Source organism: Anomaloglossus baeobatrachus, chromosome 5 (genome assembly GCF_048569485.1).
Source record: "Anomaloglossus baeobatrachus isolate aAnoBae1 chromosome 5, aAnoBae1.hap1, whole genome shotgun sequence".
NCBI classification, from domain to species: Eukaryota; Metazoa; Chordata; class Amphibia; order Anura; family Aromobatidae; genus Anomaloglossus; species Anomaloglossus baeobatrachus.
Window position 1 is genome coordinate 23,755,204 of NC_134357.1, and position 24,176 is coordinate 23,779,379.

Genomic DNA, 24,176 nt, shown 5'->3' on the forward strand with positions numbered 1-24,176 from the left:
CCAAAAGTAGGTGGACAGTATGTGTAATAGGGTTATGAAGGGGACGATTTATCAAGCATGGTGTAAAGTGAAACTGACTCAGCTGCCCTTAGCAACCAATCAGATTCCACATTTAATTCTTCTAAGACTCTTTGGAAAATGAAAGGTGGAATCTGATTGGTTGCTAAGGGCAGCTGAGTCAGTTTCACTTTACACCATGTTTGATAAATCTCCCCCTTCATAACCCTGTTACACATACTGTTCACCTACTTTTGGACCACTATATATATATATATATATGCACTAAACCCCTAAACCCCTCCCTTTTGTCAATGAGATTACAGAAAAAAAAAAAAGAAAATTAAATGAATACTTAAAAATTAAACTTTACTAAGATAATATGTCCTCTACCACTGAACCACACACATCATGGGGGGGGGGGTACTGGTTCTCCTTGAAGAGATGAAGGTGGCGTTGGAAGTCTTACTAACAATGCTCAGTGTGAAAGTATGCAAATGAGGTCCCCTGTAATAAGGTATTAATATCTAGTGTTGTTACCCCTACCTATTAATTATGATAAAAGTGTCATGTCCCTTCCTTCAGTTCCTCTTTAAAGTCCTAAACCACTTCATGAGGGTTTGGACGTTTTTGTTGTTCAATATTTCAGATCTCAAACTTGGAGATATAAATTCATCAACTTCAGAGTTTTCCACTGATGGAAAAACCAGAGCAGCGGTTATTTTGTGTAAGCACCACTCTGAGAATTGGACTCGTAGATGTCAATTTTCTTGTGAATTAATAAAAAAAATCTGATTACTAACACAAAATCAGATAAGGAAAAATTTGGAGTTAATAGATATCAAAATATATTTCCCAATCTTTACTGTTAGACACTGCTAATCCAGCTTTGAGGTTCACGCCAAGAAACACCATTAATTAGATTTTGGTAAGAGTATTATTAATGATTAGAAAAATCTGATTAGTAATGCAGAAACAGAACTGAGATAGACTGGGAGAGAAGGATCGCAAAACCCACACTCTACATTACTTAGATATTATGAATAGTGATGAGCGAGTATGCGTGTTACTACTCGGTACTCGCACGAGTATCAATGTACTCGGGCTACTCGGCGGGGACCGAGTAATCTCGCAATACTCGTGCTGTACTCGTGGTCTTCATGTTGGCGCTCTTTTTACAGCCATCCCTTATGCAGGGATTGGCTGGCAGACCACTGCAATGCCACAGCCCTGTTACTTGTTGAATTGCAGTGATTGGCCGGCCCGCACAGCATGACCGTGCCTTTAGCCCGACACTTCCCCGCTCGGCTACGGCCCCTCCCGCACTCCACTCCGCGTGTATATATATATGCACGCTTACACACACACGCACGTTTTTTTTTATAATTTACAGTTTTATGGTTTCTACATGCTGCCGGGGGTCATTTCAGAATAATACTCGGGTCTCCCATAGGATAACATTGGGCTCGGTGCTCGGGCCGAGTACACGAGTATTTTGAGATGCTCGACCCGAGCCTCGAGCTCCCGAGCATTTTAGTACTCGCTCATCACTAATTATGAATTATCTTTGACCTGAAAGTAGGGAATGGCCAAGCTTAGAATAATCTGATTAATAATTAATAAAGAGATAGTGATCTGAGACAGAATGGATATGAATCCACAGAATGGATATTATCCAAGCCTTTTATCCGTTCTTTCTTAAATTACGCCAATATTGAGCAGAATTGACTCTGACCTGGGAGCAGAGGAGCTTGACAGTAATCATACCACTTTTCCCTCTATCTCCTGGTGCCCTATAATTCAGATTTTAGTAAAAATACAATTACATTTTAGAATAATCTGTATAATAACACAGACAGAATTGGGAACCTGAGGTAGACCGGATGCTATCGATATACTTCCAGCCTTTTATACATTCTTTATAACATTACTCAGAAGAGCAGGGAAGGGGCCAGGATTCTTCATAGTAATCATACCACTTTTTCATTCTGCCCTATTAATCAGATTTTATTAAAAATACTACTCATTTTATGAATAATCTGATTAATATTACCAACAGAATTGGGCACCTTAGATAGACTAGTTGCTAGGAATACACGTCCATTGATTTATACAGTCCTTATATTACTCAGATATTGAGAAGATTTGCCTCTGACCTTAGAGAAGGGGTCAGGGTGGCACGGCAGTAAATATACCATATTTGCTCCTCTCCTGCTGCCTTATTAATCAGATTCTGGTAAAAACACAATTCATTTTTTAGAATAATCTGATTAATAACGTAGAGAGAGAGATCTGATAATTATCTCTAACTGGAAAGAAGAGAAGGGTAAGCTTGGCAGTAATCAGTAATTATACTACCTTTTTGTTTCTATCCATTGCCGCCTTATTAATCAGATTTTGATAAAAACAACTAATTGTTAGAATAATCTGATTAATAATACTAATGAAATTAAGCACTGAAGACTGACCAGATGTTACAGATACGATTCCATCCTCTTACACAGTTTATCTCACATCACTAAGGTATTGAGTACATTTTTCTCATTTTTCTTTCACCTCACAACATGGCAGTAAAGATGTCATATTTGCCTTCATCTCCTGTTGCCCTATTAATCAGATTTTGGTATAAACGCAATTCATTTTTGGAATAATGTTATAATGGAGATCTGAGACTGACTGATTGCTATGGATGCACTTTTAGGCTTTTATACATTTTTCTCTTACACTACATAGGTATTAAGTTGAATTATCTCTGACCAGAAAGTAAGGAAGGGGCAGGGAAGCTTGACAGCAACCATGTTATTTTTTTTCTTATTTGTTGCTGCCCTATTAATCAGATTTTGGTAAAAAAAAAATACAATTAATTTTTTAAATAATCTGATTAATAAGGCAAACTGAGATGGGAATCTGAGACAGCTATGGATGCACCTTTAGGCTTTTATCCTTTTTATCTCTTATACTACATAGGTATTAAATTGAATTATCTCTGACCAGAAAGTAACGAAGGGGCAAGAAAGCTTGACTTCAATCATGTTATTTTTTTTCTTATCTGTTGCTGCCCTACTAATCAGATTTTGGTAAAAAAATACAATTGATTTTTAAAATAATCTGATTAATAAGGCAAACTGAGATGGGAACTTGGAGGCATTGGCAGTAAAGATGTCATATTTGCCTTCATCTTCTGTTGCCCTAAATACCAGATTTTAGTAAAAATGCAATTATTTTTTGGAATAATCTTATAGTGGAGATCTGAGACAGACTGATTGCTATGGATGCCCTTTTAGGCTTTTATACTTTTTATTTTCTCTTACACTACATAGGTATTAAATTGAATTATCTCTGACCAAAAAGTAATGAAGGGGCAGGGAAGCTTGACAACAATCATGTTATTTTTTTTTCTTATCTGTTGCTGCCCTATTAATCAGATTTTGGTAAAAAAGTACAATTGATTTTTAAAATAATCTGATTAATAAGGCAAACTGCGATGGGAACATGGAGGCATTGGCAGTAAAGATGTCATATTTGCCTTCATCTTCTGCTGCCCTAAATACCAGATTTTAGTAAAAATGCAATTATTTTTGGGAATAATCTTATAGTGGAGATCTGCGACAGACTGATTGCTACGGGTACACTTATAGGCTTTTATACTTTTTTTTCTCAAACTACAAGGGTATTAAATTGAATAATCTCTGATCAGAAAGTAATGAAGGTGCAGGGAAGCTTGACAACAATCATGTTATTTTTTTTCTTATCTGTTGCTGCCCTATTAATCAGATTTTCGTAAAAAACACAATAGATTTTTTTTTTAATAAACTGATTAATAAGGCAAACTGAGATGGGACCATGGAGGCATTGGCAGTAAAGATGTCATATTTGCCTTCATTTCCTGTTGCCCTATTAATCAGATTTTGGTAAAACCACAATTCATTTTTGGAATAATCTTACAATGGAAAAAAAACCCCAATTTAGATCCATAGAACATATAGATAGATAATATAGGAAGGGAAAAATACACCTGCCATATACTGCAGAAGGCATATCCACAGATATAATCTATACACGGGGTTCAAATATATGTATATACAACTAAGAAAAACTTCAGTCATCACCAGTATATACATAAAAATATATATACGTACACGCTCACACATACTTGACCCTAAAAACGCAGCGCTCACCGTTATATACAGGTTTACAACACCCTGTTATAGACTCACGCTAATATATATACAAAGTGACAAGAACGGACATCCTCGCACACATACGGGTATATACAAGGTAAGCTAGAGCCATACGTACTTATATATATGTACATTCATACTCGGATATATACAGGGGCTGCGAGGTACATGGGTGACGGTTTTAGTTCACCTGACCAATCACCTGGTTGTTCCATTATGATGTCATCATCCCTGATTAGCAGGGTCAAATGACATCACAGGGAAGCTGATCATAAAGAGTTAATGATTACCCATCCATGGTCTAAATTATGTTCATTGATCAAAACTGAATAACAAGAAAGTCTGACCTTGTTGCCCATAGCAACCAGTCAGGACTAAACTTCCATTTCTTGACCTGCTCTAAGCTAAGCTCTGATTGGTCGCTATGGGAAACAAGGACATACTTGTTGTTAGAGAGTTTAGATACCGCTGGGTCTAGATTGATCAAAACTGTATAAAAGGAAAACCAGTCTATGTTGACATGCCATTCTGAAATATGTCTACTTAAAATGGCCGACATCCTTAAATTAATGCAACTTTAGCAAAATGGCGGCCTTGTAAAATGGTTGCCGTTGAAAACAGTTTACAAAATGGCGGCTAGGCATAGTAGGCCTCATTTAGCCAAACTGTCAAAATGAAAGACAACATCTTGGCAGCCCAAAGTAACCAATCACTGTGCAGTTTTCCCTTTACCATAGCTATTTTATAAATGAAAGCTGAGTCCTGATTGGTTGCTATTAGCAGCAAAGGCAGTTTTCCCTTTTGATAAGGAGCAATTTTGTAAACTGTCCTCAACAAGTATACCCAGCAGGCCTCATATATTAAAAATGTCTAAAGAAAAGACTGTCTTTGCAGTCGATAGCAACCAATTAGAGCTCAGCTTTCATTTTTAAAACAGCTATGGTAAAGTGAAAACTGCTCTGTGATTGGTTGCTATGGGCCACAAAGATGTTTCTTTCATTTTGACAGTATTGATAAATGAGGCCTACTATGCCTAGCCGCCATTTTGTAAACTGTTCGCAACAGCAACGTTATGATTGGTTACTATAGGCAACAAATACATTTTGTTTTCGGAGGGATAGTTTAGATAAATGAAGCCCACTATGTCTAGCAGCCATTTTGTAAACTGTTCTCAACAAGATAACTACACGTTTACAAGGCGGCCATTTTGTCACAAGTTTTCGGCCATATTTAGGCAGAAATGTTTCACAATATGAGGGGTTTTTTTAGCTAAAAATTGAAGAGAAAGAACAAAGTATGTCCAGTTATGGAAGCCATGAGCTTGAAACAGAACTGAGGCATGTGAATGTCAGCAGTTTTTGTCACAAAATGGCCGCCGTCGTGTTGTAAATGAACATACCCGCCATCTATGTACCTGCGCCTCAGTGCGAACATTCAGTTATAATATCAGACAGACAGACATGTGCGGGGGAGAGCCGAGCTCAGTCACATCCAGACGAACAATTAGTGACACGTTACATACAAAAAAAAAATCATGTCCATTAGATGTCAGGTTAATGGAGCAAGCGGTCTCGGTCTATAACTACGTGGTCTCTCTATTCCAGGATGTCTCTCTGCCGGGAAGGAAATCTCTATCTGTGTCACATAAATTAATATCACTGATGCTATCCTATGATGTCTCTTTCCCATAGGAAGTGTCTCTTTTTGCAGAAGGCATTGGCCTCTGTCACAAGTGCTTCCGTCAGTCGTGGGGCTGTCTCTAACTTAGTCTATAGAAGTTCTCACAGTGTACTTCCCGCGAGAGGGTCACGGACTGTCACAGGACGTCTCCGGTGTTACAGGGCATCTCTTTCTACATAAGGATCTCAATATGTTCAAGGTGCAGTGCGTTAAGTGAAGGGGTGTCTCACTGTAACGGGGGGGGTCTATATTTCCCGGAGAATCACTCTCGGGGGCTGTTTTCCACACGGTGTCTCACTCTCACGAGATGTCACGGATACAGTATGTCTCTTGGCACAGATTTGGTATCCAGGAGTATCTTTCATACAGTCTCCAATACTCTATGGAAGCATGTCTCTCTTGCTACCATCTTTCGGGATTTATTTTTTTTTGGTCGCTATAAATATTACTCCCTTTTCGGGCAGCAGAGTCGCCATGTCTGGAGCTGTGATGTCATCCTGTCTCGTCCAATCAGAAGCCTACGATGAGTGAGATGACCTCCGACGTCACGACTTCATTACAGGGTTTTATCGGTTTCTTTCTTCAAGTGACTGTAAAAATGATAGCAGAAATTTTACAAGGAGTCTTATTTATGCTTTTGCTTTTACAATTTAGAAAAATCTGATTAATATGGCAGATTGAGATGGCAGTAGCAAAGATCTAACTGTAACCCGACGGCTGTTTCTTCTCTGCTGTCATTGTTTAAAAAAATCTTCACTATCGGAGATAGACTGGTTGTCTGGGATAAAAAAATGGGCCGACATCACCACCAGGGAAATCTAGGCAGATCACCTAGGCTGTTGAATAGGAGTATGGTGTATATACATTCGCTATGCTTGTCAAGCTGAAACTGGCATGGTAGTGCCCACTCATCACTAGTAATGAGTACTGAGCACCCGAGCATGGTAGTGCCCACTCATCACTAGTTACGAGAACTGAGCACCCGAGCATGGTAGTGCTCACGCATCACTAGTTACGAGTACTGAGAACCCGAGCATGGTAGTGCCCGCTCATTACTTGTTACGAGTACCGAGCACCCGAGCATGGTAGTGCCCGCTCAGCACTAGTTACAAGTACCAAGCACCCGAGCATGGTGGTGCCCGCTCATCACTAGTTACGAGTACCGAGCACCCGAGCATGTTAGTACCCGCTTGTGAGGCAAATCCCGGGATATGAAGATGAATTATGACTCCAGTCATAATCCCTCATCACTCCCTGGCAGTGCCCCCTCCCTTCTTGTTCTCAGTGTTCCACTTACACCTCCATGGCCATGTCCTGTGATATGGAAATGAGGTGGTGTGGGAACAATGGACACAGGATGACTCCCTGCCGTCACCCTGTAGTGGGGGCTGCTAGCTAGTTAGCAAGGCTATGGAAATAGCCAGACAGAACGACTCCAGTAAAAAATGGTTCATATCTCGCAAGCCATATTTCCGATAAATATGGCAACCATAAAAATGGTGTCTCCGCATGTGGACGATGCCGGCACACCCTTTTTATGGGAGCAGGACATTGGGAAATGCCCCAGGCGTGATATCAGCCAATGGGGAACTGGCAGACAGGTCATGAGTCCCCTCGTTCTGTAGCTAAATTCATAACTGTCACAATGAGAGCATTGGCGTCCGCCTACGACGCTCCCAGGCAAAGTTATGGCCAATATCCCCTTTGCTGGATAATTCTGATCCATGCAGGGGGAGTAGCAGTGCTCCCTGTGAGGTCACGAAGGTAGGAGGGGACCTGGACTTGCCCAGGTTGATAACCCTACTTCGGCCATTTTCCAGGGGTCTTTTCGCTGGGGGCACGTGTAGGAAACATCTGTGGGAAGGATCCTAGAAACCTGGCCTACAGCGCCCCCCTGTGGCCAGACGCACAAGGTAACTGATTGAATTGCATACCTGTTTGAAAACCATGCTTTATCTGTAACTGTACTCTGACATATGTATATTCTGTAGATTCCCTATTGTATATATTGTAGTTTCTAGTGTGCTTTAGGCTGATTAAATTATATAATTAATCTTGGGCTGTTCTGTTATCTCGATCTTGAATCCCACGTCTGTGTGTTCGGCTAATAGTTACCGTAAATCGGTTGGTGGCAGCGAATTGTGCCAAGGATTATTGTGGGGAGGCCAGTGAGATTCGGGGAGATTTTATATATTCCGCCCGCGGAGGTCGGGGGAATATATACCTTACTCTCACCGGGGACCCTTCAATAATCGGCATAAGTAGTATAGCGGCCTCCTTGCTTATGGTCGGGCAATTCCATAATTGGCCTGACTATAAGAGGGGCGCTAGAGAGCGCGTCACGTGCTCTGTCTGTCGGTCGGGAGGTATAAAGGAGGGGTGACCCCCACTTGTTACCCCCCGATTGTGACGTACTGGTAGCCAGCGCGGGGGATTTCTGAGTGACCCCCCCGGTGGTTTGTGACATATTGGTGGCATAGCGGTGGGATCGAGATAATAGTGTGTGTGAGTGTGAGACCCATACTCCCAGACACTAAAGACTGCCTGCAGCAGCTGTGGCTGCTGGGGTCTTCAGACTAGCTCAACACTAGAGTGTCAGAGTGCAGATACTGTAAGGTGTGTGGAGGCATCAGGTGTCAGTTCTGTGTCAGTGACCAAAAGTCTGCAAGAATGGCTGATGGCACCAGGAGCAGAGCTATGCAACTGGCCAATGCTAAGGCAGGAGCCGAAGAGAGGGAGGACGGTGCTGTGGACAGCAATGAGGAGGTTGCCCACGAGTCCTCCAGGAGCTCGACGCCAGAAAACCGTTCTGCCGAGGACATTGCGCAACCTGGCACTGCTGGACAAGATGAGGAGGAGCTCACCCAAGGTTCCTCAACGAGCCAGATGCCAGCCCTCCGCTCTGAAAGGGACAGTGAATCGCCTAGCTCTGCAGCGTGCCGCAGATCACCACGTGCCATTCCACCGAGCCTGGGAGGCTCGGATAGCCTTCTTCAAATGGCTATGGCCCTTCTCCAGGCTGGAGACCAGAAGGGCTACAAGGAACTCCTGGCAGAGCGCAGGGCAGAGCGGCACGCAGAGCGTGAGGCTGCGGAGCGAGAGCGGCAGGCAGCGCGTGAAGAGCGAGAGCGACAGGCAGACCGTGACTACCAGCTGCAGCTAGCTCAGCTCCGGCCCTCATCAGCCACATGTGACCTTCAAAACACCAAACTTCCAAAGGTCCGTGTTGAGGACTTCCCAGTGCTGGAGAAGGATGGAGACTTGGACTCTTTCTTGACTGCTTTTGAACGGACTTGCTTGCAGCACCATCTGGACAAGGACCAGTGGGCCAAATACCTGACCCCCCGTTTAAGGGGTAAGGCCCTGGATATCCTTGGGGACTTGCCTGCTGAGGCAGATCAGGGCTACGACACCATCAAGCGGGCCCTGATCCAACAGTACAACCTCACTCCAGAGTCCTACCGCAAGAAGTTCCGGAGCCTACAGAAGGGACCAAAGGACTCCTGGGCTGACCACCGGCGGGCACTTGCCCGAGCTGCCGACCACTGGACCCAAGGCCTGCAGCTTTCCACCGGACCGGAGATCCTGGACTTGTTCATCACGGAGCAACTCTTGTGGAACTGCCCTGAGGATCTCCGCCAGTTCATCCGAGACCAGAAGCCAAAGGGGTCCACGGCTACAGCTGCCCTTGCCGATGACTACACCAACAACCGGGCCCCTGAGGCCAGGAGAGCGGCCACCAGCAGCACCTGGAGAGGGGGTAAGATGAATTCTGCGACTGCCCCACCTGCCCCTAGACTGCAGGGGGTGTCCCCCTCAACTCCCCTCTCCAGGCCCGTGGCGGAACCAAGACGGTGCCACCAGTGCAACCTACCTGGACACTTCAAGGCCATGTGCCCTCAGCGTCCCAAGGCCCCGGCTCCGTCCCCGTCCCAAGGGCCGCCCAAGGTGTATTGTGTGGGTGGGGGTGGTGGTAGGTCCCTGGACAGCTTCCAACCCGTCACCGTCGGCCGGTCTGTGACCATAGGACTGCGAGACAGCGCCTCGGAGGTGACTCTGGTGCGGCCTGAGATGGTGTCCCCCCAAGACTTGATCCCTGGAAAAACCCTCGCTGTCTCCGGGATTGGAGGCACTGACCCGGCGCTGCCTGTTGCTGACATTTATGTGGGCTGGGGCGCAGGGCGAGGGGTGAGGGAGGTGGGGGTAACTGATCGGATCCCTGCAAACGTGCTACTTGGGACAGATTTGGGGCAGATAACCTCCCAGTTTGGGCCCCCCCCAAGGGCTGAACCTTCAGCCCGTACTGACATGACTCCTAACAATGTTAATGTGTTATCTATGAATGATGTAAGGGAGGAGGGAGTGAACTCTGATATTTCTGCTTGCATAGACACCATAGACACACACTCAGCTGCAGCTGTGACAGGGGAGGGGGTCAGAGAAAGGTGTGACAATGCCTCTACAAGTAACCAGCCTGTGAGCTGGGATCTGTTGCCCTCTGCAGGGATAAGCAGAGAGCAGGGTGCTGCAGGGGGAGGACCAGTGTGTGGGGTGGGGGCTACCACAGCAAATGTGGGGTCCCCAGAGATTTCACAGCGGGGTTCTGTTGCTGCAGGGGGGGAACAGGCAGGTGAGATTGGGGCCGGTCCAGGAGCGGAAGTGCTCCCAGGTAAGATCTCGGTGCATGGTTCCCCCACAACCGGGGTGTCAGGAAGCCAGGTAGGTCTGCCTGAACCGGCGACTTGGTCAGGAACGGAGGAGGAGCAGGCACGACCCACGGTCGCAGCGGCTGTGGCCGCTGTCACCCGCAGTGGGAGTGCTGGAAGCCAAGGGGCCTCCCGGAGGTCCGATAGCTCTTGCCCTTCTGACCAAGTGGCAGCCGAGTCAGGTGGAGGCCAGGACACAGGTCCCGGGGTACTGACTGAAGATGTGACAGTCTCGTCGATTCTGGCCACATCTAGTCAGGGGTTTCAGGCAGCGTTAGAAGCTGACGACAGCCTGAAAGCTCTTAAGGAGCAGGCGGCACAGCCTCCCTCGGACTCGGACCCGGAGCGAGTGGTCTGGGACCAAGGACGGCTGTACCGGGCCACGGTCCAGCAGGGTTCACCGGAGGCGTGGCCCAGGGACCGACAGTTGGTGGTACCCTATCCGTTCCGGACGGAGTTGTTGCGGATCGCACATGAGATTCCGATGGCCGGACACCTAGGGATCGCTAAGACCAAGGCCAGGTTAAACCAGCATTTCTACTGGCCAAAAATGGGGGCCGATGTGGCTGCCTACTGCCGTTCGTGTGAAACCTGTCAGAGAGTGGGGAAGGCGGGGCCACGCCCCAAAGCCCCACTAGTATCTCTGCCAATCATCGATGAGCCTTTCAGGAGGGTGGCTGTGGATCTGGTCGGCCCGCTGGCCATCCCCAGCAGCTCCGGGAAACGCTTCCTACTGACGGTAGTGGACTATGCCACCCGGTACCCAGAAGCAGTGGCCTTGTCGTCCATTCGGGCTGACAAGGTGGCCACCGCATTGCTGGAGATTTTCTCCCGAGTGGGTTTTCCCCAGGAAATGCTCACTGACCGGGGGACCCAATTCATGTCCCAGCTGATGGAGGCCCTCTGTAAGCAAGTCCAGGTGCGACATCTGGTGGCCAGCCCGTACCATCCACAGACTAATGGCCTGTGCGAGCGGTTCAATGGCACCTTAAAGCAGATGCTTAAGATGTTGGTCGACTCCCATGGGCGTGACTGGGAGCGGTATCTCCCACACCTGTTATTTGCTTACCGGGAGGTTCCACAGGCCTCAACAGGATTCTCACCGTTTGAGCTCCTGTACGGGCGACGTGTGCGGGGCCCCCTGGCTCTGGTGAAAGAGGCTTGGGAAGGGGATTTGGCCACCCCTGGAGTGTCGGTTATCGAGTATGTCATGCGCTTCCGGGACAAAATGCAGGCCTTGACGCAACTGGTACACGACAATATGGCTCAAGCCCAGGCCGATCAGAAGCGTTGGTACGACCAGAACGCTTGTGAGAGGACCTACCAAGTGGGTCAAGAGGTGTGGGTACTGGTCCCCGTACCACAGGACAAGCTTCAGGCAGCCTGGGAAGGCCCATACCTCGTGTACCAGCAGCTCAACCCTGTGACGTACCTGGTCACCCTGGACCCTGCCCGTGGAAGGCGGAAGCCCTTCCATGTGAACATGATGAAGGCACATCATGAGCGGGAGGCATGTGCGCTCCCCGTGTGCAACCTGCCCGAGGAGGGAGAAGCGGAAACCCTCTTGGATATGCTAGCCCAGGTTAGGGCAGGCGGATCCATTGAGGATGTGGAGGTTGGCCACCAGCTCTTGGAGGACCAACGGTCCCAGCTGTGGGCCACCCTACACCCCTTCCGGGGGTTGTTTACCAACCAGCCCGGAAGGACTGACTTGGCTGTCCATCACGTGGACACTGGGGATCATCCCCCGATCCGGCGTTCGGCATATCGGGTCTCCCTGGAGGTGCAGCAACACATGCGCCAGGAGATTGACGAGATGCTGAAGCTGGGGGTGATCCAGGCATCCAACAGCGCTTGGGCCTCGCCTGTAGTCCTCGTCCCTAAGAAGGACCGAACCACTCGGTTCTGCGTGGACTACAGGGGGCTCAATGCGGTCACGGTCGCCGATGCGTACCCAATGCCACGCATCGATGACCTGCTCGATCAGTTGGCCGGGGCTCAGTACCTGACCATCATGGATCTGAGCCGGGGATATTGGCAGATCCCCCTGACTCGCAAGGCCAGGGAACGCTCTGCCTTTATTACCCCATTTGGACTGTACGAGTCCACGGTGATGCCATTCGGGATGAGGAATGCCCCTGCCACTTTCCAGCGGATGGTCAACACCCTGCTCAAGGGACTTGAAGGGTACGCGGCCGCGTACCTGGATGACATTGCCGTCTTCAGTCCCACCTGGGAGGACCACCTAGAGCATCTGGCACAGGTGCTCAGGCGGATCCACCGGGCAGGTTTGACCATCAAGCCGGGAAAGTGTCAGCTGGCCATGAGCGAGGTCCAGTACCTCGGTCACCGGGTAGGCGGGAGAACACTGAAGCCCGAGCCTGAGAAAGTGGAAGCCATCGCATCCTGGCCCACCCCCAGGACCAAGAAGCAGGTGATGTCCTTCTTGGGGACCGCTGGGTACTATAGGAGGTTTGTTCCATGCTATAGTAGCCTGGCAAAGCCCTTGACGGACCTCACCAAGAAGAAGCTGCCCTCTGCAGTCGATTGGACAATGGACTGCGAGACAGCCTTCCGGGCCCTAAAGGACGCCCTGTCCAGCCCGCCCGTGCTACAGGCAGCCGACTTCACGCGGCCGTTTGTAGTACAGACCGACGCCAGTGACTTCGGCCTCGGTGCGGTGCTCAGCCAGGTGGACTCTGCGAGCCAAGAGCACCCAGTCTTGTACCTGAGCAGGAAGCTGTTACCAAGGGAAGTTGCCTATTCCACGATGGAGAAGGAGTGCCTGGCCATAGTGTGGGCCCTGCAGCGTCTGTAACCCTATCTATACGGGCGCCACTTCATCGTGGAGACGGACCACAATCCCCTCAGCTGGTTGCACACCGTCTCTGGGACGAATGGGCGATTGTTGCGATGGAGCCTTGCGCTCCAGCAATACAACTTCACCATTCGCCACAAAAGGGGCCGTGACCACGGTAACGCAGACGGGCTGTCCCGACAAGGAGAGGTCGCGGACGGGCGCACGGGGGAACACCGGAGTGTGCTGCCCCCTAGCGCCCTCAAAAGGGGGGAGGTGTGAGGCAAATCCCGGGATATGAAGATGAATTATGACTCCAGTCATAATCCCTCATCACTCCCTGGCAGTGCCCCCTCCCTTCTTGTTCTCAGTGTTCCACTTACACCTCCATGGCCATGTCCTGTGATATGGAAATGAGGTGGTGTGGGAACAATGGACACAGGATGACTCCCTGCCGTCACCCTGTAGTGGGGGCTGCTAGCTAGTTAGCAAGGCTATGGAAATAGCCAGACAGAACGACTCCAGTAAAAAATGGTTCATATCTCGCAAGCCATATTTCCGATAAATATGGCAACCATAAAAATGGTGTCTCCGCATGTGGACGATGCCGGCACACCCTTTTTATGGGAGCAGGACATTGGGAAATGCCCCAGGCGTGATATCAGCCAATGGGGAACTGGCAGACAGGTCATGAGTCCCCTCGTTCTGTAGCTAAATTCATAACTGTCACAATGAGAGCATTGGCGTCCGCCTACGACGCTCCCAGGCAAAGTTATGGCCAATATCCCCTTTGCTGGATAATTCTGATCCATGCAGGGGGAGTAGCAGTGCTCCCTGTGAGGTCACGAAGGTAGGAGGGGACCTGGACTTGCCCAGGTTGATAACCCTACTTCGGCCATTTTCCAGGGGTCTTTTCGCTGGGGGCACGTGTAGGAAACATCTGTGGGAAGGATCCTAGAAACCTGGCCTACAGCGCCCCCCTGTGGCCAGACGCACAAGGTAACTGATTGAATTGCATACCTGTTTGAAAACCATGCTTTATCTGTAACTGTACTCTGACATATGTATATTCTGTAGATTCCCTATTGTATATATTGTAGTTTCTAGTGTGCTTTAGGCTGATTAAATTATATAATTAATCTTGGGCTGTTCTGTTATCTCGATCTTGAATCCCACGTCTGTGTGTTCGGCTAATAGTTACCGTAAATCGGTTGGTGGCAGCGAATTGTGCCAAGGATTATTGTGGGGAGGCCAGTGAGATTCGGGGAGATTTTATATATTCCGCCCGCGGAGGTCAGGGGAATATATACCTTACTCTCACCGGGGACCCTTCAATAATCGGCATAAGTAGTATAGCGGCCTCCTTGCTTATGGTCGGGCAATTCCATAATTGGCCTGACTATAAGAGGGGCGCTAGAGAGCGCGTCACGTGCTCTGTCTGTCGGTCGGGAGGTATAAAGGAGGGGTGACCCCCACTTGTTACCCCCCGATTGTGACGTACTGGTAGCCAGCGCGGGGGATTTCTGAGTGACCCCCCCGGTGGTTTGTGACACCGCTCATCACTAGTTACGAGTACCGAGCACCCGAGCATGGTAGTGCCCGCTCAGCACTAGTTACGAGTACCAAGCACCCGAGCATGGTGGTGCCCGCTCATCACTAGTTACGAGTACTGAGCACCCGAGCATGTTAGTACCCGCTCATCACTAGTTACGAGTACCGAGCACCCGAGCATGGTAATGCTCGCTCATCACTAGTTACGAGTACTGAGCACCCGAGCATGGTAGTGCCCGCTCATCACTAGTTACGAGTACTGAGCACCCGAGCATGGTAGTGCCCGCTCATCACTAGTTACGAGTACCGAGCACCTGAGCATGGTAGTGCTCGCTCATCACTAGTTACGAGTACCGAGAACCTGAGCATGGTAGGGCCCGCTCATCACTAGTTACGAGTACTGAGCACCCGAGCATGGTAGTGCCCGCTCATCACTAGTTACGAGTACTGAGCACCCGAGCATGGTAGTGCTCGCTCTACACTACTAAGTACTAAAAGACTTACTTTCATGTTACAATATGTAAATGTGGTTTTTAGCCTCTTAAAGGCTCTTAAGCCTCAAAAACTCACCTGTAATAGTCTTCTTGTCCAGGAAGGGGAACTCCCTGCAGAGGATGGTGGGTCTGCAGCCAGTGCTGCTGCTCCAGGGCCAGGCGCTGCAGCTCTGCAGACTGAGCGTGCATAGCCTGTAACTGGTGAGCGGCCGAGAGTGGGGCGGCAAGAGAGGAAGGGAGGTCTCTGTAAGGAGAGGCTGATGGGGTGAAAACGGAAAAAAAGAAACAATGAAAGGATCAGTAATGCATTCTCCTCTTGGCCATATTGGCACATGGGAATATTTTCACTCAAGAGACCATGACCTACAGTAAGGTATAACTTTTTTTGTTTGTTTGTTTTATAAGTGGCGGAAGGCAAATATTTGCAGATGGCAATTTTCAGCATTACTTTTCTTTATATTTTACACTAAACCTTTTAAATATTATTATATATTATATATCCTCTTTATTTTTGTTCTAAGCACAATAAATGCATTTTGTACTAGTTATGCACAATATATATATATTTATTTTTATTTTTTTTAATTTTTTTTTTTAATCATCTTTATTTTAAAAAGGATCTGTCAACAGTCTGCCCTGTACCAGTCACAGGACACTGTTATATCATGTGACCGCTGCAGCCAATCAGCGGTGGTCAATCGGCGGCAGCCTCTCAGTATTCCATCAAAGTGGACATTACTGAAACGGCGCCAGTCCAGGAGGTGAGAATGCGGGTTTTTTTATTTTATCAACGCCATTTTAACAGTTAAGATGAGGTTGTCCAATAGTTAACCCCTTGAAATCAATGTGACTGGGCAGGTGTATTTAATGAGCATTTTATAAGTTCAGCTAGCGAGTAAGAGGCTCAAGAGCCCAATTCACTCTCTGCCCACCCAGTCTGACTGACAGCTGCAGCCTGTACTGAGCAGTGTGAGATCTCAGCAACAGCAGGGAGGTGTGACACTGAGGTGCTGTGAATTAGACTAGGTAGGCAGAGATTGAGCTGCAGCAGGGAGGAGGGGCACTGAGGAGCTATGAATTAGACTAGGTGGGCAGAGATTGAGCTGCAGCAGGGAGGAGGGTCACTGAGGAGCTGTCAATCAGAGTAGGTGGGCAGAGATTGAGCTGCAGCAGGGAAGAGGGACACTGAGGAGCTATGAAACAAGCTAGATGGGCAAAGGCTTTGTAGCAGGGAGGAGGGACACTGAGAAGTTGTCAATTAGACTAGGTGGGCAGAGATTGTGCTGCAGCAGGGAGGAGGGACACTGAGGCACTGTCAATCAGATTAGGTGGGCAGAGACTGAGCTACAGCAGGGAGGAGGGACACTGAGGAGCTGTCAATCGGACTAGATGGGCAGAGATTGAGATGCAGCAGGGAGGAGGGACACTGAGGTGCTGTCAATAAGTCTAGATGGGCAGAGATTGAGATGCAGCAGGGAGGAGGGACACTGAGGCGCTGTCAATAAGTCTAGATGGGCAGAGATTGAGATGCAGCAGGGAGGAGGGACACTGAGGCGCTGTCAATAAGTCTAGATGGACAGAGATTGAGATGCAGCAGGGAGGAGGGACACTGAGGCGCTGTCAATAAGACTAGATGGGCAGAGATTGAAATGCAGCAGGGAGGAGGGACACTGAGGAGCTGTCAATCAGACTAGATGGGCAGAGATTGAGATGCAGCAGGGAGGAGGGACACTGAGGAGCTGCAATCAGACTAGGTGGGCAGAGATTGAGCTGCAACAGGGAGGAGGGTCATGAGGAGCTGTCAATCATACTAGGTGGGCAGAGACTGAGCTACAGCAGGGAGGAGGGACACTGAGGAGCTATGAATCAAGCTAAGCTAGATGGGCAAAGGCTTAGCAGCAAGGAAGAGGGACACTGAGGAGCTTGCTCCACTAAGTGAATAGATGGTCAATAAGGGGCTAAATACAAGTAGCATGCAGTAAATTTCCACTAGTTGTGGGCGCACCTAGGTCTATGCTGAGACTTTGGAGATTTGCATTCTAGGCAGATATGACCATTACAAAGAAATATTGGAAAATTAGGCAGCACAGGAATTTGATCCAATAATAGTTTAAATGGATATCGCAGAATTGGAAATCAGTGCTGTGGCACTTACCAAATATCTGCTGTCGAAGGACGTCGCTATCATGCAGAGGGTGAGGAATCAGAGGATTTTGGAGGGCGGCTGCCGGGTAAGGGATCCGTGCCAGGTGGGAACCTGACGTAAGTGGATCCATCAGTGGGTGCACAGCGGCAGAAGCTGAGGAAGCAAATGGGGAAAGTTTTGAAAGTCTGTACAATGTAATGATATTTATTTCTGAATACAAAGCCAGGACCCTCGGACTTACCTGCATGTATGGCGTCCTGCTGGTGTAGGTGTAGGTGTGAATGGATGTGGGAATGCTGGTGATGATGCGGGGTAACGTTCAACATTTGGAGTCTGGTCAACGGGTCACCACTAAGTGCGGCCACTCTTTCGGCGTGCTGTCGTTCTGCGGCCAGTCGCTCAGCGTAGGAGAGCTCTCCTCGGGCCGCCACAGCTGCTCCAGAGCCTCCTGGTCCACCTCCAGGACCTGCGGCCGCCAGTGCCATCCTTTCCCTCTCCAGGGCATGTGCGTGAGAGTGCTGCCCGTGGTGGTATTGGAAGGCAGGGTGCAATCCCATTTGTGGAGGGACACCAGCAGCAGAAGGAGGTGGTTGTGGAGGGGGTTGGTGATGCGGCGGTGGAGGCTGCAGGGGAAGTGTAGCTGCGTGAAGAGAGTCTAGCTCTCCTGGCTTCATTTCATACCCAGGTTTCAGCCGTTCTCGCAGCTCCCTTTCTGCACGGGCTGGGTCGCTGGCGAACACAGCGGGCAAATTGTATGCAAGAAGAGGATCTCCAAGCGGTAAATAAAATGGGTGGTGAGGAGGGTGGCCAGGTTGAGGCGCTCTCCCAGCTGGTGAAAGTACATGAGGACGGGCATATTCACTCAAGGTACGAAGAGCAGGAGTGTCAGGTCCTAAATATGGAGGAACGGCAGCTACAGCTCCAGGGGGCTCAAAGTGAGGTGGACGAGGCTGGGCCGAAGACGGAGAAGGTAAAGCCAAAGAGGGATGGTGATGAGGGGGCTGAGGACACAACTGAGGACAGTCGTGAGATCGAGACTCCAATTTTTGCTAAAATACAATAGAAAGATAAAGATATACAAGATTATATTTGTGGTCTTGATCATGTCACCAGATTTTTGGGCACATTAGGAAACTGGGTAGGTCTTCTGCCATGGATACGGGAGCTTTCTCACTCTGGTTAATAGCTGGGGAATGGTAAACTTAGAACCAAATTTATGGGCGATGGACGGACTCTTACCACGTTCCTCTCCAGTTCGCGTTCCCGCTCACGTTCTCTGTCACGTTCCTCTCGGGCCCTCTGCTCGCTCTCTCGTCGCGCTCTCTCAATCTGCTCCGATCTCTTCTTAGAAAGCTTTGACCCTTCCAAGGGCACAAAATACAAATCGGTTCGGCAGCAAGAGTTGTAGCCTCGATCCAAGTGTTTGTTAAACCTGTAGGTGCATGAAGCGCGATTAGCTTATGGATGAAGAGATAGATGAAGAGACAGCCATTGTGGTCCCAAGAGCTCGTCCATGAAACATATGTAATATCAGAAAAAGACACACTTGATATAATTCTACCTTGCAGATTGGCTGGCATGACTTGGCGTGTCCACAATCTTGGGTGGAGGTGAGGGGCTGTTGACAGGAGGAACAGGACTATCACCCTCTGCCTCGCACTCCTCAATTGGCTCCTGTTTTATCTGCACAGGGGCTGGTGCTGGTGGAGGAGCTGCAGGCGGAGGGACCGGTGGGGGTGCAGTCGTAGGAGCAGAAGGTGAAGAGTCTTTAAAACTCTGGTTGGAGACAGGTGGAGGAGTTGAAACAGGAAGAGTTCCCGCCTTATAAGGTGGTGGAGGCCCACTTTTATAAGGTGGCGCTGCTGGAGGAGCTCCTTTGTAGCCTTGGAATGGGTAGTTAGGATAAGCCTGAGTGTTTGGAGGATGATGGCAACCAGACGAAGTTGAGTGGTTTTGATAAACGGTATGTGTTGATTGAGGATTCTGGGGCTCCACTTGGGCGGAGTAACCCGAATTCCCTCCTGTAGATGGGGGCTGAGATGAGAGATGAGACGTATTTGGGGGCACAGGCGATTGTCCACCACCATTTCCCGACCCGGGAGTTGAAATCTGAGCGTTGTTCTGATGGTGTGAACTTGGAGATAAAATGCCACCAGGCATAACATGAGGGGGGTGATGGCTGGATTGTGGGGCCACTCCTGGTGGTTGGCCACTTTGTGGGGTAGGAGAGCGTCCTCTGTTAGGTAGAATATGAGGATGGTGAGAATTATTTGAATTATGGTTCGGCGACTGATTCTGTCCACCTGGTGGCCCTCCATGAGGTTGGAGAACACTGCTTTGGGATGCTGGAGGTTGAATAGTGCCTTGGTTAGGCATTGTGTGAGGGGGGTGGTTATTATGAGGAGATTGAGCACGTGTGCTTGTGTGATGAGGGGCAACAAATCCGCCTACATGGTTCTGCCCTCCACCTACTTGTCCATTTTGAGGAGGAGGTTGAGGGTAACGAGGAGCTCCTTCATTCCGTCCATAATTTAGTCCACCTTGGCCCCAAGACGGATGGGGTCCTTGCTGAGGCTGTCCATACTTCCCTTGTGTAGGGTACTGATGAGGATAACCAGGTGGGTATTGTCCTGGGTAAGGAGGATATCGAAGTGTACAAGTAGACGAAGGTAGAGGTTGACTAGTTTTTTCTCCAACCTGAGATTGCAGTCCTGGAGATGCATTGAGAGGACGCAAAGCTGGAGGTGGAGGCAGGTTGTGGGAAACATGGGGGTATGAGGCTGTGGATGAAGAACCGGTGGGTAAAGAGGGAGGAGGGGCTGTAGGAGATGCCAATGGCCTTGGAGAACCCAACCCTGCTATTGGGGTGGTGGGTGGAGGCTTGGCTTGAGAAGTCTGTGTAGGCCCAGATTTTACCATCCCAACACTACTGGGATATAATTGTGGAAGATGGGGAGCCGGGTATGATCTAGCAGCCTGAGGCTCATTTGGTGCAGGCAGCTGAGATGTCTGGGGTGGTGGTGGCAACACAGAATTTTCAGCAACTGGTGAAGCAGGAGGTGGGGGAGAACCAGGACCCCTGTACAAAGAAGGAAACGATTTTGGTGATGGGACAGAAGACGCGTCACTTTCACTGTCCCCGCTGTGCAAGCTCGGAGACGTGCTGCGGTTATCCTGGTCAATATCGCGGGGGTCGCTCCCGCCATCTTCATTCCCACTTTGCCCGTCTAAGCTTTCTTCATCGGGAGGCGGACGGGGAACTTCAGGAGACTGTGGATTAATAAGAATTATGAAAATTACATTCAAGTATTATGTTATAAAGGTGTTGTCCAGGTTTTGGATGGGTAGTGCATAATTTTACAACACCTACAATCCAGAATACATTTGGTGTAAATGTACTCATAGTTATAGATTTCAGTCTTAACCCTCTCAACCATAACTTTTCCTTTTGATCCTGAAGAAGAGGTGCGGACTTCTATTACAAACATTGGGAACTGATTGGTGTAACATTTACATCAATTTTTTAAACATTTAAAGAGGACCAACCAGCAGATTTTGCTATATGAAATAAAGGCAGAGCCATACCTGCAGTAAGATGCTGAATCCAGACATATCAGTTATAGAAAGATCGGATGCTTGGTTGATGAAATATCTTTAATCAAAGTTGCAGAAATGCCCTGCACTTTGATTGATCTGTGCATCAGAGGCGGGCCTTTGTGGATGGGGTCCTCGTGTTTATTCCTCCTCCGGCATCCTCCTGGCTTGCCCCCTTTTCTTTATTTGAATATCACGACATACCTCCATTGCTGTTGTTGCTGTTGGCAGCATGTGCGCATTGATACAACAATCTCTTTTGCCTGCTACAGGCTTCCGTAGCCTGTCCTGAGCCCTGTGACGTCATACGCTCCTTCACACGCACGCGTCTAGGTATCCAGGGAAGCCGCCGGCCGGGGCTCCTGGATACAGACGCCAGCTCCGACTCGCATCCTTTCCACAGGGTCACCTCTTACCCCGTAAAGCCCGCACGCAGAACACTGCCAGTCCGTACACCCACTGGGAAGAAGCTGCTGCCAACAACAGCAATGGCAGCATGGTGCGATATTCAAATAAAGAAAAGGGGGCAAGCCAGGAGGACACCGGAGAAGGAATAAACGCTGAGGACCCAACCCATAAAGGCCTGCCCCCGTTGCACTTGTCAACCAAAATTCAGTGCATTTCTGCAACTTTGATTAAAGATATTTTTGCAACCAAGAATCCGATCTCGCTAAAACAGGTATGCCTGGATTCAGCATCTCACTGCCTGTATGTCGCTGCCTTTACCTCAAATCACAAAATCCTGGTGGTTGGATCTCTTTAAGGGGGTTTTCCAAAACCCTACCTTTTTTTTTCAGTATGAAACCAGAGAAAAAATTGTAGAATACTTTTGCCGCTTGCCATCAGCACAATGCTTGTTCATAGGCATGTCACCATTCATTGTAGCATAGAAATGACAACAGGAATCATATGGGGACACAATGTGCCAGAAAGGGTTATTTTATTTTTTTTTTTAGAATTTTTATGGGTTGGAAAATAAAGAGCTTCGAAAAAAAACTACATAATACGACATGTCTGAAAGCAGTATAAATATACAAAAAGACTGACCTGCACATCCAACAGATGTGAACAGGTCAGATAGTGGCATTACAGGTTAGGTTCCCAGTATTTAGAGATCACCTTGCTGTGGTGACTGGGCTCAGTCTTTTTGTATATTTATAGTGCATCTCTTTCTGATTGAGCACGCCGCCCTATGACCAGGCTGTGTTCACTCCCCTTTATATCTGTAATCTAGCTGCCCAGACATGGAGGTTTTCAACCCAGATAGTGGCATTACAGGTTAGGTTCCTGGCATACAAAGATTACCTTGCCGTGGTGACCGGGCTCACATGCATTGGCCAATACATATACTAAATATCTCTTTTTTTCAAATATTCCTATAGCAGTAATGCAATACCAGAGTTTACTTATTCATTGTTAGCATTTCAGTGTACAGTTGTATATGTTTCAGTGATAGACAAAAAACTATTTTTAGAAAAATCTTAATAATAATGCAGACTGAAGTGGAAAACTGCTGGGCATAGATCACCTAGCAGATACTGACATTTATAAGGAGATATCAAGTAACGCATCCCATTCCCTAACAATTGTCTGATGACCAAACCCAAGGCTGGCTCCAAGGAGAAAGCAGCACTCAAGGAGGCTCAGCTGTGCTCCAACCGGGCTGTAGTAATCAGATTTTTGGAAAAATAGAATGATGAGCCTCTCACCTCCATCTTGGCTTTCTTCTGACTTTTCCCTGCTTCTCCCTCACTCTCGGAGGAGTCTTTTACTCTTTCCCGTTTACTATTCTTAGGGACAGAATCATCCATGCGGCCCTTCTGTGGGAGAAAAGATGGGGAAGATTGAAAAAATAAATAAATGGCGGACGTCTCTAACCAGAATGTCCAAAGAGATCCTTCACCTTTGCACTCGGTCGGCCCTTCTCGCTCTTGCTATCGCTGCTGGATGTGCTGATTGCACCGGGAGATGCCCTCCCCCTCGCCCTGCGCTCCTCCCGCGGACCCACGCTCTCCTTTTTCCTTCCACTCCTCATCGACATCTTCTTGGGGACAAATAAATCAAAGGACAAGTCATATTGGTTGGGTATCCAAAGAAAACAGAGACATTTTGAAAATGAGGGAGCTTATTTTTTTTTTTTTAGGTGGGAGCGAGGACAGGAATGGGGTGAGGTTGTAGAAAACAGACTCAGAGCTAGACGGCAAAGTAGGGGCTCTGCAGCACAAAGCATTTTAGGAGAGAAGTTTGATGTGTTCAGCCTCGTACCTACATTATTTGGTACTCACCGAGTCTTTGTTCTGTCGCGTTTTCATATTGTAGGGTGCACAGGCCCCATCTCCTTGCAGTTAACAGATACCATGAATTGCCCCTCCGACAGTGCCAGGAGGGGGGAGGGCTACGGGAAGGGGGCAAAAATATCCGGCAATGCGAGTCCTACCTGAAAAAAATGAAAGAAAAAAGTGAATTATGAACATAAACAAAAATCACCAGATTTCACAACACGATCATCGAGCTCAGACCTGATGAGGCTGGTTTATTTGCGGTGAAAAAGCCATGTCATAATACCAATAATAAATGTAGACTGGAGGAGCAGAAGGAGGTATTACTTCGCTGCCCGTGACAGGAAAAATACAAAAAAAATTTTGTATGGTAAATTAAAATTGTCGTTAGAAAAACAAACATAAAACACTCCCCTTAAAATGGTACCACACAGATTAAGGGAAAAGAGGTAAGGATACAAGGCTACCGGACCCGGTCAATATTAGACCTAAATTGCCCTGCTACTGCCCCTAATAGACTGCCCTACCTGGCTGCGGAGGTTGGCACCCTGATTAGCGCAAATATCACCCCCGCTCACTGTCGATACTCCCTTAGGAGTCCCTGAAACCTGTACTTATCTCGCCATATGCATACCAAAACACAACTAAAGGGCACTTTACACGCTGCGATATCGCTATCGATATCGCTAGCAAGCGTACCCGCCCCCGTCGGTTGTGCGTCACCCGTCACATAGACTTACCTGCCTAGCGA

General features: G+C 48.3%; 1 protein-coding gene across 4 annotated transcripts in view; it reads right to left on the reverse strand.

Annotated features, from left to right (window-relative positions):
• Positions 1–244: 244 nt before the first annotated feature.
• Positions 245–24,176, reverse strand: part of ATN1 (atrophin 1) — a 67,305-nt gene continuing 43,373 nt past the window's right edge. For 2 of the 4 annotated variants that reach the window (XM_075348287.1, XM_075348288.1), the window contains exons 2-10: positions 23,432–23,583; positions 23,050–23,190; positions 22,856–22,966; positions 19,114–20,822; positions 18,792–18,984; positions 17,794–18,601; positions 17,562–17,705; positions 15,483–15,663; positions 245–6,448 (exon numbers count right to left, since the gene is read on the reverse strand). In XM_075348287.1, coding sequence (XP_075204402.1) covers positions 6,415–6,448; positions 15,483–15,663; positions 17,562–17,705; positions 17,794–18,601; positions 18,792–18,984; positions 19,114–20,822; positions 22,856–22,966; positions 23,050–23,190; positions 23,432–23,458 — 3,348 coding nt within the window. In that variant the 5' untranslated portion in view covers positions 23,459–23,583 and the 3' untranslated portion in view covers positions 245–6,414. The remainder of the gene's footprint in view (positions 6,449–15,482; positions 15,664–17,561; positions 17,706–17,793; positions 18,602–18,791; positions 18,985–19,113; positions 20,823–22,855; positions 22,967–23,049; positions 23,191–23,431; positions 23,584–24,176) is intronic. The other 2 variants (XM_075348289.1, XM_075348290.1) reach the window with 2 other exon arrangements.